Here is a 19626-nt window from a genome sequence, read left to right as displayed (position 1 = left end):
AGCACTAATGCGAAAGCAAACAGCATCCTTACAGCCTTTGCAGGGGCTGTTGTATTTGTGCTACTCACCTGTCTAAAACCTAATACGGGGATACTTCTTCCATTACCAAGATGAAAAGACAAACAACAAGAAACCTGCAGTTAATGCCAAAGCCTTGTTTGAATTCCACCAGGCAAAGAATCAGTCTGAAATAACTCAGACCACAACAACTTGTATTCAGTTTAAACAAGAATTTTTCATGTCATGAACAGTGATGGTTGTACTCACATCAGAACACTCAACATCATTAAGGAAAAGAATATGCCACAGAGATAATTTTGGTATATGTGAAAACATCAGATTTCAAACTATATCCTTCATTTTATTATTATTACTGAGGTACAGAGTATGTTCCCAAACCCGAGTGACATTACCAGGTCTAGTGCATCACAATGCTGACTTCATACACTGACAAGTCTCCACATGGAGCCCGTTTATTTCTTGATCCATTTTAAAAGTAAAGCTGAGGAGCAGGGCTGAACTAAGGTTTCATGACTTGCAGTCCCGAGTTGGAAAGATGATCCTGCAACTCATGGGTTACAGTAATTCAAGACAGCTTTATGTTCCTCACAACACTAAAAAAAGGTGATGGCAACGCATTTTAGATTGTAAGTCATTTGACAATATACACTTTATTCTGATACAAAATTTAAATATTTTAACAAATTTCAATCCATTATGGACTATATTGAAATTTTTCACTTCCATGATATTTTAAAACTTGTTTAACCACAAGTTCTAAGATTGCAGCACACTAGCACCATTGCTTTTGAAGTCTTTGCCAGTTATTTTAACACATTATTCTGTTTCCAATCTTGCGATATTATCTTCTACATGAAGGCCATTTTTCTTCTACGGAGATACTTGGATTACTTTAGTTCAGGAAAAAGCTAATCTTAGATAGAGATGTCAACCTGTAGCACCCACAGCAGAAAAAGAATCATCCATCAGATGCCTGAATTTCAGAGATACTCAAAAATCTTTCATGCTCCACACAATTTAAGATACAACGACATGTCAGAGGCCACAGACTGATACGTGAGTATTCCACCGCAATACAGGCAGTATACGAAAACATGTTAATGTCTTAAACACAGGAACCATAGGCAGCAAGTCAGTATATCAGACAATCAATGCTAGAAAGACTGGGAGTGCTCCCCCTCCCACCTTAAATATTTAAAGGATACCAAAGTTAAGATGCTGTGTTTAATTTCAGTACTCTGTAATAACAAAACACTTATCACATCTGCATCAACCTGGGCCACTTTTGGAGAAATACAGTTTTAGTACCTGGAAGTACCATTTGCTTTTAGATTAACACACAGGTTTCGGTACCAAATAAACTTCTGTAGAACTGCAGCTTAGGGACCAATGCTTCCTTAACTTTACATCTCCATCTCCAGCTGCTGTTTTCAATAGCAGCCACTATATGGAAAACCTAGCCGTGGAACAATATTCTTAACTCTTGGAAGTGTCATTTGCACAAAGATACACTTGACTAAGTACTCATTAAGAATGTTTTATCTTGGACAAGGTTTATTTATGAACAAATTGGGGTATGAGTAATTTAAATTAAGCAAATTAGTCTGAAAAGAGTGTTATAAATCTAAGTGTGAAAATAATTCTAACAGTGAATATCTGCAACATACGCAGTGCAAGAAGACCCCTTCAGAGCACAGAACAAGTCTACAGGACCGCAGAATCCTCTCACGTTAAGGAAAGGTAGAGCTTTCCTCTATATACAGGCCTAGTAATGGGATGCAAACTAGAAAGAGTTTTTGTTAAAGCTTACTTTCGTTAAAACATTTTAAAGATTTTACTCTTTAAAATAAATGTAACGCTCTCCCCAAATACAAACGCATTTGCCCTCCACTAAGCATGAAACACACTAACGCTTTTCCCCGTTAGCTGTTGCTACAGTGATGCCTAGGTGAGCTCCAAAGAGCAACTCTGCCTAGCAGAGGAAAAGCAAAGGTTTTCCACCTCTAGGTGTAAGAAAGCAAGCTCGTCACCTCAGCAACAAGCTGTCTGGCACATGACAGCGAGGTCAGACTGTGACCTTACTGCAGCAGTTTTAAATTTTGGCTCAACCATGGCTAACCAAAAACATTTGTCACCTTTTTAAAAAATATATACAGATACTGTGAGATTTCCATAAAGTAGCTTCTGATTATATCTCAACATCACCATTATAAATCACTTCCAAGTTACCTTTTAATTGTATGTTACAATGTCAAGAGTTTGGTTTCTGGATGTTTACAGACAGCAGGTAACACGTTTAAATACTGGAATCAGTCTGTGAACATGTCTAAGCCCCAGGTTAAATTGAAATGCATAGGTTCCATTTGACTTTATTTTCCAAGTAACCGAAGCATAACCAATACTAAACCCACTTGGTAAACCGAGATTAATTTATTAGGAGGGAAAATCACTGCTCCAACCAGTGTGAAGCGCCTTTACAGAATTTCTGCAGCAGCAGTGCATCACACGCTGCTGAGAAGTGTGATGAACTGCTTCAGGGCCTTCACCCTTCTGGGTTTCTGTAAGGCTTCTCTTCCAAGGTAACAATTTCTCAGAACCCCCACGGTACACTCCCCATGGTAACCACAGCACGTATTTCAAAACATTTATCATTTCTGTCTTGTTGATCTCAGACACACAGCAATTTTGTACCTGTTAGGAACAGAAGATTCTTAAACAGCAATTATGCCAGCAAGCAACCCTCATCCAGAACAGGAAACACTGGGCGACACATGCTGGAATACTTGCTCCTCAGTACTCAAGGCTTTCCTTATTACTCAAAGGCTGGCAAAGGAAAGCCTAGAAGGAAATAAGGGTTAAACAAGTTTTTTACTATACACTACAAGTCTTACCCAGTCAGAAACCTTCAATTGAAGAGGATGTGCAAGACATTCCCCATTTTGTCAAGCAGCAGCTTCTCATTCAACCTGAAAATTAAAGAAATTACTCTTACCTTGTTTAAAAATCTCCCATTACTCTTTTTAATTCATGAAAAATTTTAAAAGGCAAACCTTACCTATGCTCATTGCCCTTCCTTTCAGGTCTAAATGCTAGACCTATTGATTTTGAGTCAACTCAAGTAGCTATCACTCAAGGAGGTTCCAAAAGGTGAAGAACTCTTGCTAGACTTTCTTCGATATTTCAGCTGTGATAAGCAGATTTAACTAGCCTTTGGGAAGCTGCTCACTATCAGCACAGTATCTTATGCCTTCACTTTTCTGGAAGTTGAAGCTGTTGCTCCTGCTGCCTTGTCATTCTTTAATTATGCTGACTTCTCCATACTCAACAGGCTGCTGCTGAAGTCCTGTCTTATGAGTCTCCTTAGCAAAGTACGGATCAAAGAAGTACATCCTAGATTCTTTAGAGCTGGTTAATCACTGTCCTCACGGCTTACACTTTTCCACGTCACAAACAGCAGCTAAGCTACCCCGCCCACCTCAAAGCGATCACTTACATCCATCTCTTAAAAGGTTGCATACAGATCTTGTTCATAAAGTTTATTATAACACTATTTTTCAAAGTTAACATTGTTGTCACAGTACAGCTACAAGAGGCCCTGTTAAAAAGAACACTGTCAATACATTCTAATAAAATCTAGAAATACCAGATCAATTGTCAGAAGGGACATCAACCCCATCCTCCAGTTGTCCCTGCAATGAGGTGCAGGCCCCAGGTACAAGTCTACACATCTTCTAGGCGTAGTAACGTACAAAACAAGTCGGTAGTTAGGTGTCTCGCTCCCTAGTGAGTTGTGGTTTAGTTTTCAGTGTTTTCAAACTCCAAATGGGTTGTTTAAAAAAATGCCTTTATTGAAATACAACCCCCCACCCCCGCCCCCAAGCCCAAATTAATAAGTACAACAGAAGCGTTCACTAAATCACCAATTCTTGCTTTAGAGATATTTTAAAACTCCACAGAAAATAATAAGCAGACTTTGAAATCCAGTTTGGAGGCTACCATCTTGACACCGGTTCCTTGTTGTAGTGTACTGCAGTCTGAATACACTCCAATAACAGTGTTTAAATAACATTGTTTAATTTTTTTTTTTTCAAACAACACACTTATTTTTCTACTTCTTCTTAAAATTATAATTCATTATTAATATGACTGATTATGCCTTGAACCATTTCATACATCTTTGCAGATTCATTCCTACACTGGAATCGCATTTACCTTATACTGCACATTGACCCAGAAGTGAAACAGGTGTGAATAATTCCAATACCACATTGTCAAGTGTCTGAATGTTTCTTCTATTGACTGGGCCCCTACTCTTCTGAGTCTGAATTGACAGAAAGCACTGTCCTGGCAATAGTTGAGAGAGAATTCACATCAGCTGAGAAAAGGACAGACTGCAGTGCCTTAATTTGGAGGTCAGAAGTGAGAATGAAGTATAATTTCTAGCCATATGTGCTGATAAGATTTGCTACTCCAGTGCATCAAACCAAATTGTAACACACTATCATTCTACCTGTGGAAACTCAAGACTGTACCATTCTACATTGTGGGAAGTGTTTCTAGTCAGTACAATACAACTAGATCGTGTTTTGTTTCATCTTTGAGCTCTTAGCTGAGTGCAGACATGAGAACTATACTACTTAGAGCCCATCGTGAGCGGGCTTTTTTAACGCATTACCTGGGACTGTCAGTGATTACACCTGTGCTACCCTTGGCTCCCAGTCAGAAGAATGTGTCCAGAAAATTGCCTAGGGTGCATGCAAGAAAGTATATAGCCATTAAGTTATTAAGGAACACACCTATTATTCTCACTATGACGCCTCATTTAATTGAAACAGCGCAGTCTGGTGCGAGGGATAGGGAAATGGGGACAAAGGAAGGGGATGAAAATTCCAAGCCACCCTCCCCAAAGTATAGTTTTATTGAAACAGAATCATTGTATATCCCAAGGAAACAGGCACTTGATTCCCCCCACCTTAACTTCTCGGGAATTACAATAAATATAAAGGTAAAAAGCAAGTTTCTTTTTCTCTTCACTCAAGACTTAAGCAACTGCAGTTATCCCTTATACATCTCAAATGAGACGGGAGACAGCTTTCATGTGTCTAAAGTCGGTCTTGTTAAAATATTTATCATGCCTTATTTTCTTGAAGCGCTAGTACTAATACAGAACTACAAATTAAAAAAATATGCACAAACCAAAAGGTAATTTGAAATTTTCATTAAGGTAAAGCTTAGTTCTATAATTCACAAACACTAATTTGAGTAACTCAATCCTAGTTATACATCTAAACAAACTATAATGCAACATACAGATGTTTTCCCTCTGTATGCCTATGTAACTCATGTCAATGACAGTTACATATATACACTGAGACTAGACCCCTTAAGACTGCAAATCAATAGGTGTTTCTATTGTTAACTTTAAATTAATACAAAATAGTAATTGAGAAATGCATTAATCCTCTCTATTAACTAACAAGGAAACACCCTAAACTACATTTTATTTCTGTTATAGAGTTCTCTGTACTAGATGTGGAAAAACTGAACTACACAAATATTGAAAAGTTAAAAATTCCTTAATTTGTTTATTCCTGGTACCACTACCACAATTTACAGGGCAATATACCTGATGTAATGGGAAAATAAAAAGAAAAAAGAAAGACAAAGCTACAACAGATAAAGACCTCAGGAATGTACATCTAATCGACACTACATTGCATTAATCAATAGCTGCACTTTTTGCAAACTGTGGCTATGACAGTCCTGAACAAGAAGGGTTTCCTGTTTAAGCTGCAGTAACTTTTCTGACTATGGATCATCGTTCCTTCTGTGGCAGATTTTACAGTTCCTCTAATGCATTTGGGACGACTGTCTCAAAGTAACCTGCAGCTTTCCTGACAACTCCTCGCTCTCTCTCCTGCTAAGAACTGTAGCCTGTTGAATACAGGATAAGAAAATTATTACTCTCAGTGAACAGTTGTACATTATTAATCATCATTATAAATATGCATTACACCTACCCTTTTTCTGGTAGCACTTTTAGAATCTTCTACCACCATAGCCCCCACTTCCACTCCCAGATCCATAACCACCTACAAAAAATAGGGTGTATATTGAAATACAAGAATAACAAGAAATTTCAAACAAACAAAAAATCCATACAAAATCATATTTACCACCATAGGGACTGCCCGAACTTCTGCCACCAAAGCTGCCACCACCCTTCATGGGACCATAGTTAGACTGCTGCTGTCCACTGTAATTGCCAAAATCATTGTAGTTTCCACTTCCACCATAATTACCTGAAACAAACGCAGACGTGTAAGGACACTTCTGTTCAACACTTAGGACGTGAAGCTTGCCTAATTATGACATCCAATGTAAATGTAAACTGTAATAATTTAAAACAATTTAAAACAGAATTGCAAGCATTTTGCATGCTACCTCTACTCACAGTGCACAAATGACAGATTAAAAACTGGTATGTCATTGAAGATAAAAAAAACATGCTGCATTAGAAAATTTATACAGATTTGAGTAGGCAATTAGAAGTTAAGACAATAGGTCAAACTTAAGGCACATGAGTTTCACTGTCATTCTTCCATTGCCCAACACTTTGCATGTATGACAATAATGTAAACTACATGCAATTTATTTGCTCTAAAAAGTGATAGAACTGTAATAGGCATGCTGCGTATACACATCAGAGGGTATGATAAACCATGCAGTAGATTTTGCAGCTTAACCTCTCCAAACTTGCACTAGTCCTTCCAAGTTCTTACTGCTCCTTCTCCAACAACTCTAGTAAAGCACCTAAGCTGTTTTTGTATTTGTGGGATATCCCTCCCAGAATCATTCTGTCTGTCATTAAAGGCCTCCACAGAAGTTACCCCAGATTTAAAAATTAACCTTATGGTTCAGAAATCCCTGCAGGGAAATTAATACTGACAATGTAGAACATGGCTAAACTCATCATACAACAAGCCATAGCTGGATTTATTTTGTCAACTGGCAGAAGAACTGCTTTTATAAAAATAACTGGAGTAGCTCATTTCACAGGTAAACAATAAAAAAGCTTATAAAAATTTAATGTATAGTCCTCACTAAGGAGGACATAATCTACATGATATGAGCTGGTATCTGACAGCAACAAACAGTCAGAAGTTCAAAAATTCTCCTACTCTGCCTCCACATACAGATTTATAGCTGCTGCTTTTTGAAAAAAGAGGTCCAGGTAAAACAATGTTGTATAGCGTACCAAAGCCGATCCAGACAGAAAAGAACTTTCCTTATGTAACACAGCATTCTGCATTAAGATCTAATTGTGCAACTTATTTTATACAGTATCGCCTCAGGTATTCTACAACTCAGACCTAACTAAGATATCTAACTAAAGCTGGCATCTTACCACCACCGAAATTTCCTCCTTCATTGTAGCCATCATATCCTCCTCCTCCACCTCCGTATCCACCACCTGGGTTTCCATATCCTGGTCCTCCACCACCACCATAACCTCCTCTGCTACCATAGCCAGGACCACCTCCATAGTTGCCACCTTTGAATAAAAGAAAAATCAAACTAAGCACATCAAAGCTAAATATTGGTAAGAAAAGGTCTAAATATTGGTAAGAAAAGGTCAATTTAAAAACAAAAACACCCCACAAACAATAAGAATCTCCCAGAATGTTTTCCCTGTACTATATTCATTGTGGTTGCATCTTTATCTAAACAATTTAATCTAAACAAAAAAAACCCACACTAGTTCACATATACCCTCGAAGCATGACACTTAAAAGTTCATTCTGACTTCCAGAAAATACAGAGATGCTACCACCACTCCCCATCATATGTAGTAACTGCCTCTTTACACAAATGGCTTTCTCACTACTGTGTATCACCCTCTTTATTCCTCTGAACTGAAATTACTCAGTAGGCAAAGCCCTCAAAAATTCTAGTTTTTATCTAGACATATAGCTTTATGTATGTGTGTGTCAAAGCCACTAAGTATTCTTCTTTTCTAATCACGTAAAGCATATGTGAAAGACTTAGTACCCCAGATGTTGACCTGGTCTCAGACATTTTGATGGAGTGGTTTTGAACTGGGAAACAGTTCCAAAGAACTCAACATCACTACATGTATCTGCTTATAGAATCAGGACACAAGTAACAACATGCTACTTCCCTAATTCTTCCCTCTGCACCCAAAAAAATGCTACTTCCACAGCCATTTGGTAATTTCCACAGTTCTCTTCAGATTCATTTTGGATACTCATCCAAACTTCATAATGAAACAGATACCAGTGAGCCACAAAAAAATCTTACAGCTGATCAAAAAGATTTCTGGTATGTTAGCTGGTCACTGCTTTATTCAGTTTTAGTAATCTCAACTGACAACAGAATCTTCATTTAGTTCTCAATCATCATAAACAGCTGCTGCATGACCTCATGACACAAGGTTATTTAAAGGGTACATATAAAGCATCTTTTTTCCTACCCATCATTTTGCAGGGAAAACAAAAAACCTTCAACTCTTCACAGCTGTACAACGTAGAAAATATTATCACCAAAGTAGACTTGGTTTCCAAGGTGAAGGCAAGACTTAAAGCTAGTTATAATAGGGGGGGTGTGCGGGGGAAGTGAACAATACACTTACCATCACCAAATCCATTGTATCCGTCACCACCCCCAAAGCTTCCTCTGCTCCCACCACCGCCACCACCACCCCCATAGCCTCCTAGAACACAAAACAGATGAGAATGTTTTCCTGAACACGTGTTAAGTGTTTAAGCTGAATGATACAGGAAATAAAAACACAGAAATCACATTCTGTGAAAACACTCAATTTACCTCTTCCACCAAAGTTTCCTCCTCGGCCAAAGTTCCCTCCACCACCTCCGAAGTTTCCACGACCCATGAAGTTGCCTGAGCCACCCCCACGACCTACAAAATATTTCACTTAAATTACATTAATTGAAAACTAGTTACATAAAACAACTATGCACAACTCCAAACTCACCTCTCTGAGAGCTAGCAGTCTGCATCTCTTGTTTTGAGAGTGCTTTTTTCACTTCACAGTTATGTCCATTTATAGTATGATATTTCTGAACTAGAGAAAATTGTAAAATAGGGAAAAGTTAGAAAATCAAATAATTTAAAGTAATATCCTGTAAAACTCTCATAGAAAGCTACTCCAAGGCATGACCACACTTTTAAAAGGAACATAAAGTCTACCCCATCTCTTATAATAGTCAAGCAGTTGATTGTGCCAACATCTTACATTCCACACGCTGCGGTTCTGAAATCTAAAATTACATGTTTATGCTGTAAGTCCTTTCTCACTCAAGAGTTACATACCAACAATTTTATCAACTGTATCATGATCATCAAAAGTTACAAAAGCGAAGCCTCTTTTCTTTCCGCTTTGCCTGTCTTCCATGACTTCTATGGTTTCAATCTTGCCATATTTTTCAAAGTACTCCCTTAAATTATACTCTTCTGTATCTTCTTTAATTCCACCAACAAATATTTTCTTCACTGTGAGATGTGCCCCAGGCTTTACAGAATCCTGCAAAGCAAAAAATGGCATTCGGTGTTTTAAATTATTAGGTAAAGATTATGAAATAAGGTAACTGAAAAACTAACTTACTTCCCTCGAAACTGCTCTCTTTGGTTCAACCACACGTCCATCAACCTTATGCGGTCGAGCACTCATGGCAGCATCCACCTCCTCCACGCAAGAGTAAGTAACAAAGCCAAAGCCTCTGGAACGTTTTGTTTGTGGGTCTCTCATCACCTGCAAAAACATAGTGGGTACTCTGCATGTCTGTACTAGATTAAGCACCTGTATCCTTCCAGAAATATATAATTTAACACTTTACCACACAGTCCGTGAGCGTGCCCCATTTTTCAAAGTGCTCTCTCAAGCTATCGTCTGTTGTTTCAAAGCTCAGACCTCCAATGAACAGCTTTCTCAACTGCTCCGGCTCCTTTGGCTCATGGCCCTACAAAATCAAAAATCAAAAGTGTATTTTGAATACAAACCACAGAGTTAAAATTTCACAGAATAACTAAAAATTATCTGTGCACATTATAACTACAAATAGGTAAATACATTTACAAAAAAAAACCAATGACTTCTAATGGGTTTAGATAACAGCATAGTAAACACTTAACAAGATGTGATTTTAATTAAAACACTAACTAACTAGCAAGTTAAGAGCGCTTGAATGCAACAAAAAAAAAAAACAGTAAAGAGATTTCAATATACTAAATAATTTGGTTGCTCCCAATCACCTGGAAGTGCATTCATTTTATGCCTATCTTATGTTCGAGTTGCATATTGCTCTGTAGGGATCAGCAATGAAGCACTGATAGATAAAGAGAAGTTAGAACACTTTATTAAGCATAACCATGAGGAACTATACAAAATTTAAGAATACGGTGTACAAGAAAAGAAGGATATTGTCCAAACTGAGTGTCTAGTCTTTTGGGATATCCATTTTGAAAAGTTATTTTTATGCATTTTGAAGCAATTTATCAATTCTTAATTCCTTAAAATAGTAATTTTTGTACTTGGATAATTCTGTAAGTTGAGTGCATGCAAGCAAGAAAGTACGTAGTTTTCAGTGCCATGGGAAATACCTCTTAAATGTGAATCAGAATGGACTTATATCTTACAGATAAAAAAATCACCTTGAATCATGACTAACAAATGACTGCTACTGGGTACAACTACTGGAGTAAGACTGGTACCTTAACAACCACTGTAAAACAAATAAGTTTAATTGAAGCTCTTGACAGTATGATGACCAGTCATATTTTAAGATGTGCTAATTTTCAGAGGCCAGTTTTCTACAGTACAACTAAAGTGGTCTTACAAGTACATTAGTGTTTCTACTGTCTTTCAGTGCAGCATGGGTTTTTAGTTAGGCAGATTTGACAGGAGTCTATGAAAAATTATTTTACAACTTGCTCCCATTCCCAAGACAGAGAAATCTTATAAAAATCAACCAGATTAAAATCTTATTTAGCAAGCTGCTACTTCTGTGCATGTAAAAGACTCCACAACAAGGTGCTGACCAGCTATGCTGCGTATGACTTCTATTCTGCAGCATGAACGTGTAACAAGCTTCACTGTTTCTGCTGCAGTGAGTTAACCTAGATTAGATGCAGCATTAGCCTGAGACGCAAATGACGTAAAACCAGGCACAGACTTCTACATGTACACGTCTTGCTCCAAACCTGAAGGTGAAGTCCTGTAATCTCTGCCATGGTTTAAATACAGTGGGTGGTGGTGCTAGGATTTGTCAGACAAGTGTACATCCCTTTGAGTGCAACACAACCACACTAAAGAGCAATGAATATTGTGAAGCAATACATGGCAAGAGAGAATTTCTGAATTCTGTACTGCTTTAGGAAACCATTGGTTTATAATGTTCAGATTGTACTACAGGTAAAAACGCCTAAGACTATTAAAAGCTGGCTGGGAAGTATCTTTTATCTGCTAAACTTAGTAAGAACGAGCCCCAACATTCTAAGTAACAACTTTCTTATTGTTTTCTGTTGCTAATTGTATTTTTTTTTAATCTACCAACACTATTTCTTTTTCAGCTGAGTTATGTTAAAGTTGGGAACATTAAGTGTTTCAAACTCTCCTATGCATATTAAAGGAAATCTATCTTGTTAAACTATAAAGTTTAGACTTCTCCAAAACCAAAAACCTACATAACGAAAAAATGGATAGACTTTTTACAGTTCTGTGACACCCCTCAAGGCTATGGGGTTTTCAGTCAGCAAATCAGACTGCTTTTCCTTTAAAAGAACAACCACAGAGTTCTTCAGGTCACCCCTGAAAGGAAAAGTGAAGTACTTTACTGCTTCTTTTTATTATGTGCACATGAACTGCCATTCTCATACGGTAAGAAAATCACCTGATGTTACAGCTTCTATCTTTCTTCTTCTATCGGAGAGAAATTATCCTCAGGACATACATACGCTATAGGAACTCTCCACGGAAATAAAAGGCAACACTTTCTTAGGGAATTTTTTTTTTTCTCCAGTTATTTTGTTCTCACTGGGGATAAGTATCTCTATGGTTTTCAGAGTGCTGTCTTCTATCACACAAGATGTTGTTTCTCAGTCCTTCCACTGCAAGTAAGTTAAACAGCAGTCTCTCCTGGGCAGGAAACCTTGCACAATACATCTCTCCCTTCCACCCTAGTCTAATTACCACACTGCTTCAACAAGATCAGCAGACTCCCTCCTACTCAGTCCATACTGCAGGCCACCACACTATCCACACTTTGCAGCAGTCCTTTGCGGGCAGCGGGGGGCGTGAAGAATGCCCAGCCTTGCCTGCAGCCAGCAAGCTGGCTGGAAGCTTCGTTTCTCTCCCTAAGCTGTTTAAGGGACTTCCCAAATGTATTAATAGGCTCTGAGGAGGCGGGGAACTTTCTATCCAGCCTTGACCAGTAACTTCCTCCCTCAGGCCAACGCTCTACGCAGCACCGACGGCCTCCATTTTGTGAGCGATCTCGTTTCCTCCACCCTCAACATGGAGCCGCAGGGGCGGGGCCACGGGAACGCGCGCAGCAGCAGCAACACCCGCCCCGCCGGCCACGTCTCAGCGGCGCCACGGGAGCGCCCCGCTCGAGCCGGCAAGGGCGGCCCGGGAGGAGGACAAGGGAGAGGCCGGCGACGCGGGGGAGCATCCGGCACCCCCTCTGCTCACCCCTTCTCGCGATCAAAATCCAAATACTGGTTCCTATGTCCTACCTAAACTTCCGAACACTCTGCGCACTCTAACTGTATCTCTTTCGTAAGAGAGGAAGAAAAAACGGTAATTCGCATCCCCTTGGAATCCTGAAAAAACCCTAATCTTTGCAGAAATCCCAAGACCTTTTGACAACACTGCTGCAGATATTCACTGCCTTTATTGTGAGTTTGCTACAAACTTAACTTTTATACGGCAGATGTTTTGAACGATCAGCCCTTTGGAGTTGCAGTATTTCTCTCTAAAGGCATTGCGTTCAGGTGGAGTCCTCCCGTGCATCATACATCTATGAACACCAGCAAGTATCCACAAAATGCCTAGCACCACACCTACACTTACCTGCAGCTAAAAATGTAAGATGAGCCTGCTCTGTCCTCCAGGCAGTCCAATGCTAGACTGCCTTTCTGAAACGGGAAAGCTTACAACTAGGGCCTCATCAACTTTCTCTGTGAAACATGTTCTCTAGAAACTCAATAGCTTTTAAGTACGTACCAGGGCAAGCTACTTTTGTAAACTACTAGAGCTTATTTTGTAGGCAGCTGAGCGACCCCAGTTACATTCTATCCAAAGTCCACCACAGTGAAACAGTTGCAACATTCCTTCCAGGAAGACCTTACACATCATACTTCAATACAAAATAACCATACGCTACCAGATACATGCAACTCGGACAACTTTTGTTCTTAATAGGTGTACAGGCCCTCCCACATTGCAGTAGCGTATAACTCCAGAAAAAGTTGGTTTGAACTAGCTAAATATTCCGGCACCTTGGAAAAGTAACGTTAGAAAGCAAATAAAGAAAAATAAACAATCATAAAATATCTCAGTTATAACTACACAAGCATATTTAATACCCTCTTTGCTAATCTTAAATTTGAGTTTATCTTCTGAAGGGTATCAAGACTTTTTATTCCCCCCCTCCCATTTCCACACCCTGCCCCAAAATAACTAGCTCCCATCCTCCCAGAACAGCCCCAACATCTTCTCTATACTACGCACCTTATTCAGTCTACGGTATTTCTGCTAGAAGCAAAAGAAAACAGTTATTTTTACTTAGTACAGCCTCACTTTCATTTGCAGTGACTATTAGGCAACCATTTTTATTAAAAACAAACAAACAAACAAAAAAACCCAAACAACAACAACAAAAAATAAAATAAAAAAAAAAACCTGTCTTCATTCCCACTAAAAACAGGATTTTGAAGATAGGAAAGAATCAAGCTCCTGCTGATATTCTGAGGATGCATGAATTTCTTAAAAAAAAAAAATAATTACACCTTTCTTTAATCACAAACATACATTTAAACAGTTTTGTTATAACAGAAAACTAGAAAAGCAAAATTTCCCCACTACGCTTAATACCCCACCCCTTAAAATTTTAAGTAATATATTGCAATTTAAAGTTACTTCACTAATATGGGGATGAAGAAGGTAAGAAAAAAAAAAGCTATGAATTAATACATCAGATAGAAATGGTTAAGTTTTTTTTTCTAATCTTTCCCCCTTAAACCTACTTTTTAAATTAAAAAAATAGCAATCCTCTCACCTGTGAAGATCGTCTTCCTTTCCTCTTGTAGTCTTCCACATCTCTCTCTTCCTTAAGAGCAGCCATTTTGGAAGGGTACTCTAACTCAGCCTTTCTTTTAGATCTAGGAAACCTAGAAAACAGGTTGTGTAAGTCAGTACTTACCCCAATTCCTGTGAAGCAGGGCCTTCTCTGGCTGCAACACACAGGTGTGGCTTTGTAGGAGAAAACAGGAGAAGGGTGAAACTAGAAAAAGAGTAAGTATTCAAAAGGGTAGAGTAAAAATCCTCAGCCCATTTTGCTCATGATTAAGAAGAGCTGCAGAAGGAACATCTGCTATCCTAGTAAAGGTCTTTTTACAACCGTTGGAATAACTAGGTACAACCTAAAGCTAAAATCGGTAGAAGACAACCCATGCTGATTACTGTCCGAGTACAACTGGTACAGGGCAAGCAAATTCCACCTTGATACCCAAACTACATAAATTCTACCTCTCTTGATTTTAAACCCCTAAATATTTAACATTTTGCAAATACTGCTTATTAAAGTTATCTTATGTATAACCTATTGTAATCAGTGATACAGCAACCTACAAAACTGGAACACTAGAAAACATGTTACATGTTTTCTGTATTGAAAAATATTCTCCACTAGCACCAGTGCAAGAATACTTTACCAATTCTATTCTTGCAACATCAGAAATTTTAACACTCGATCCTCTGCAACCTGTAGCACTAGCCAGCTGCATTACTTCTGCTTCCAAGTCAGACATTCTATTACTATCCTGTACGCTCTAATTACATATCCAACTTTTTAAAATGTTAAAAAGTTATGTACATATAATTACAAAAATCAAGTATTTCACAAGATAAGCTCAGTGAATGAATCGAAGCATCGAAACAAAAAAAATCACATTCCCTTTAGCCTTTATTATTTCAAGTTTTCCAAGATCATTTAAGTTACTCTGGATGTTTCTTGAAACTTTTTTACAGTAGCCAAAATAGAATCCTGTCAACTAAATAACATGCTTCTGTAAAACTATATTTGTGCAGTATTAAAATCATTGGTATTTACAGGATTAGGTGTATTTTTGTGGGTTTTCGTTTGTTTCAGTTGAGGGTTTTTAAAAAAAGTTTCATTCCTGAAAATATTGCATAGGGAAAGGCTGGCAGGTCTCTGCTCTTAAAATCAAACAGCAGTTTGACTCAGGAGGTATTAGAATACTAAGTGTTAGCTGTACAATTCCTTAAGTCATAGAGGGGAGGTATGAAAGAGAACGTTAACAATTCAAGGTTCTTCAGAGTAGCTGTATGTCAAAATAAAACTTTGGGAATTGTTAGGGAGGAAAGGGATGAGCCTATTTAAATACTTTCTTTAAGTAATGAAAAGTATGTGATCCCTCTCTGATTTTGTCACCTGCTGCATTCTCCAGTGAGGCTCCATGCTGGCCAATATAAAGCTCTCAGGCATGATTTCTGCAGGCCATGATGGTCAAAAGAGAATTCTCCTTGCTAATGTACACCATTAGCTCAAGTGGAACACAACCCTCTTCAGCCCTATTCCTACTTTGCCCCACAGAAAGTTGTTAAAAAAAAAAACAAGCAGTTGTCAATATTAGCTTTTTTTATACTTAACATCAACAAAATACCCTATCCGACCCAAATAAAAATATTCAAAACATTTTTATCAGCTAAGTTAAACTAACATTGAAATAGTTGTATACTGCACCTTAACTACAAAGTTGAAAGTAGTGTCAGACCAAATCTGTTGGTTATAATGAGAAAAAAAGTCACTAGGAGATGCCTCATTACTCAAAGGAACTTACAATGCTACTATATCACTTAGAGAGACAAGATAGTGGAGGTGAAACAGACATTCCCAAGATGGAAGTTTACCTGTCCATTTAGAGACGTATTGGTCTTTTTTGTAAATATCTACAGTTGGACTTAATGTGCATACAATGTATTGTGACAAACCTAACAGTTAAAGCAGCAAACAACAGACTTTCCACTTTAAGTGTTGGCAGTTTATTCGCAACGCCAACAGGAAGGTCTACTGGGGAAAAAAATAAGATATTAGCTTAATAACTTACGTGATAGGTTTCCAAGATTTACTGAAGCATGTTCAAATGCTTAGAACTAATCATCCCTCCCATTTGTCAAACTATTCAACAACCCTGAAGCAGCTGAAACAATTGCTTACATGGGAAAAAAAAAAAAAAAAAGAGCTATATTTAGCTGTTTTGCTAAGGGATGCAGTTTCTTCTCTGCTTTTAATGTAGGAACAAAACTTATGTGATCTGTTTGTTCCTCTATTCTCTAAGGTTTCAGCTTGCAACGAAGGGAGTCAATAATAAAACAAAACAAAACCCCCGTATAATTTTTGCTCACCATACTTTACTTGAAATACTGAAGCAAAAAACCTTAAGTTTTAAGAAGAGAGGAAACAAAAGCAAGAGAGGATATCATGACAGTATTTCCCTCCGAATAGGGTATGGATGATTGCCCCAGTGCGCATTCGATCTCGACTTCATTCAAGTCGAGAAAAATTTGAAACAAGGTTTGTGCCTTCCCCAACTTCCCGAGCAGCATAAGCTCACTACACGTGCTAACTCCCTTCGGGAAGGGGGTAAGAGATATTAGGGAGGTGCTGCAACGTGCATGAGCGTTCCTCAGCGAGAAGCAGAGCATGACACTAAACGACCCTAATGCTTTAAAAGTCTCTTCCCAGGAAAATCAGTGGGAAATGAATATCCTTAGCGCATGAGTCCGGGTGACTTACAGGGGAGGCCACAATGGGAGGACAGAACAATGACACATACATGAGTGGGACCCGCTTCTCCCCGCTCTCGCCTGAATACGCGCCTAAGCGCTTCTGTGCCACCCAGGATAGCTGAGGGGGGACCCTGCTATCACAACCCTGTCCCAAGCCGAGGGCCAGGCCCCCCCCATCCACACAACCGAGTGCAGCAAAATGGCGGCCGCAGTCGCGATGCCCGAGGGGCTGCACGGCGGAAGCGCAGCCTCTCCCGCATCCTCCCTCTTCCTGCCAGTGGCCGCCATTGCGGGCTAATGCGCCATGTCGCAGCGAAAAACGGGTCCGGAGCGCGGCAGAAACGCCCCAAGGAGGCGGCGGCCGCTCCGGGCCGGCAGCGGGAACCGCGAGGGGCACCGTTACGTGCCTCCCCCGCCCTGCCGCGCTCCAGCCCGCCGCGCCCAGCGCTCCCCCTTCCCGCCCGGGGGCTCTGGCGGGAGGTTAAAGCAGCTCCACTGCCGCGGGGGGCGGGGGGAAGCGGAGGCCGTTTCACCTCCCCTTCCACCCTTGCCTCAGCTGCGCCTAGCGAGCCCCGCTCCCTCCCCGCGGCGGGCAGTTACCTCCATTTTGTGACCAGACCGGCCTCCTTCAGTACCAATATGGAGCCGAGAGAAAGAGGGGGGGGGCAGAGGAGGGGGGTCACGCGGCGGGAAGGCGGGCTCCAGGCACCGCGCGACAGGGCGGGCAGGAGGGGTAGGGGAGGACCGGCAGCTGCGCGCGCTCTCGCGCGGCGGCCGTTACCGCTTTCTCCTCAGCGCCCGCCGCCCCTCCCCCACGCGAGCCCTGGGCCGCGCTCGGCGGAGCGGCCCCTTCCCCACCGAGGGGGTGGAAAAAGAGGGGAGCAAGGGCAACCGGAGAAGGGAGGGAGGGAGAGGAGAGGGTGAGAGGCGAGAGAAGATAAGATATAACCGTGCCAGCCTTCGGTTAAGCGCCTTCACGCGCTCGTCGGTCCCACGCCGCCAGCCGGCCTAGCGCGCTCACCGCCGCCCGCTGTGGGGGTGGTGGCGCCGCGCGCAGCCGTGACTGGTGCGCGCAGGCGGGCACCGCCTCTCCTCGCTACGTCAGGCCGCCCGCCCGCTCGCCCCCGCCTCCTGCTTGGCGCGGCCTGCGGGTCGGTGTCGCTATTGCCTGCGTCTGTAACGGCTGCTGCCTGAAAGGGGAGCCGTCGAAATACTGGCCCTGAGGGGATTTGTTCCCCAGACGGGTTAAAATACTGTGTAGGAAAGAAAAGAAAAGGCAAGGAGGGAATGTGATACGCGGGGACGACTTCTGCGGGAGTATCGGGGTGCGCCCGAGGCACCCGGGACCTTCTAAAATAAGTCATTTGTCTCCACGAATTGTTTTTATTATCGAGATGCTGCGAAGAGACTGCTTAGCACTCACCCTTTGAGAGTGAGGGTAGGTTAGTGTATTTCTGGTCGAATACCAAAACAAATACAAACACTAAGTTTTACAAACTTCTCCATAGTTTCTTAAGCAGAGGCATTGCCTTGTATCTTTTAATAGAGTTTCAAGTAATAAGCTAGCACAAAGAGTTTAAAAGAAAGGTTCTTCTGCAAAAATTTTATATAGAATAAATCATAGTTAAGCACATACATACCAATTTTTTCCTTATCTGGAAAATGACATCAGGAAAAACAGCATTACAAAATCATACCGGTAAAGTCTACGTTTCTTCAGCCTTGGTTAGCTCTATCCTCTCACAGTACCAGTAGTTATTTCAGTATGATGACCTAACCTAGGCAGGAAGTGTTGGCACTTACCCCTTTAAAAATAGCTTTAAACTATATAAAGGAGTTGGTGTGGTTTTACTGAAAGGTTTGCAGGTGGGTACCCCCCATATGAAATGCTTCACTGAAAGGGTTATGAATCACTGGAAGTTTAGCATTAGCTGCTAATTTAATTTCTTTATATTTTTACCCTGTAGTTCCTACAAAAAAAAAAAAGGGGTTCAGATTAGCAGCTTTAATTTATGCAAAAGTGTCAAAACCTGTTTGATTTATCTTAACTAAAGTGAATTTCCCTACCACGTAGAGAATTTCCCAATAGGTTTAGAAACGTTTTCATGACTGTTGTGTACAGAAGTTGAAAGAAGTTTTCGGATTATTCCTATATTTTGATCTCTGTGAGAAGGTAGGTGACTTCCTAGAAAGTAAAACTCCCTGCAAATCTCAGCAGCCTCCAGATGTTCTTTACACTGAGGCCAAAACCAACAATTTCTCACCTTCCTTCTCTCAACCAACTGAACCCCACAACTTAACTTCTTATTTCAGATAAAATTCTTTATATATGTGTCATTTATGTTGCTTGTTCTTTTGCCCCTATTACCTGCAGAGTGAGAATACTGTGAGACAGACAACAGAACTGGCTGAATATCTCTTAGTTACGAAGGTTCTTGTAGTTAACATGGGAGCTGCCTCACTGAATTTGAAGAATACCGTGCCTTTATTAGTTTGATTGTCATTCATTTCGCAGTTAAGTGTCACTCATGGAG

At 40.3% G+C, this 19626-nt stretch overlaps 1 protein-coding gene across 18 annotated transcripts; it reads right to left on the bottom strand.

Moving 5' to 3' along the window:
* Nucleotides 1-191: 191 nt before the first annotated feature.
* On the bottom strand, nt 192-18170 carry HNRNPA3 (heterogeneous nuclear ribonucleoprotein A3). 18 transcript variants are annotated; one of them, XR_015258997.1, is made up of 14 exons: nt 18042-18170; nt 14340-14451; nt 13793-13816; nt 9900-10022; nt 9668-9814; nt 9376-9586; nt 9038-9127; nt 8869-8976; nt 8675-8785; nt 7430-7576; nt 6198-6323; nt 6042-6113; nt 2913-2987; nt 192-953 (listed from the first exon to the last, which is right to left on the bottom strand). XR_015258997.1 is itself a non-coding variant. In XM_086751591.1 (13 exons), the coding sequence occupies exons 2-12, from the start codon at nt 14403-14405 to the stop codon at nt 6061-6063; spliced, it is 1206 nt and encodes a 401-aa protein (XP_086607717.1). In that variant the 5' UTR covers nt 14406-14451; nt 18042-18170; the 3' UTR covers nt 655-2987; nt 6042-6060. The 18 variants fall into 18 exon arrangements, 16 of the variants coding, with proteins under 16 accessions (XP_086607717.1, XP_086607714.1, XP_086607728.1 ...); XR_015258996.1 differs by having other exon boundaries at nt 655-2712; XM_086751591.1 differs by having other exon boundaries at nt 655-2987.
* Between the last annotated feature and the right edge of the window lie 1456 nt (nt 18171-19626).

The sequence above is a fragment of the Chlamydotis macqueenii genome, chromosome 6, assembly GCF_036417535.1.
Source record: "Chlamydotis macqueenii isolate bChlMac1 chromosome 6, bChlMac1.mat, whole genome shotgun sequence".
Taxonomy (NCBI): Eukaryota; Metazoa; Chordata; class Aves; order Otidiformes; family Otididae; genus Chlamydotis; species Chlamydotis macqueenii.
This window is presented reverse-complemented; position numbering and strand designations above follow the sequence as displayed.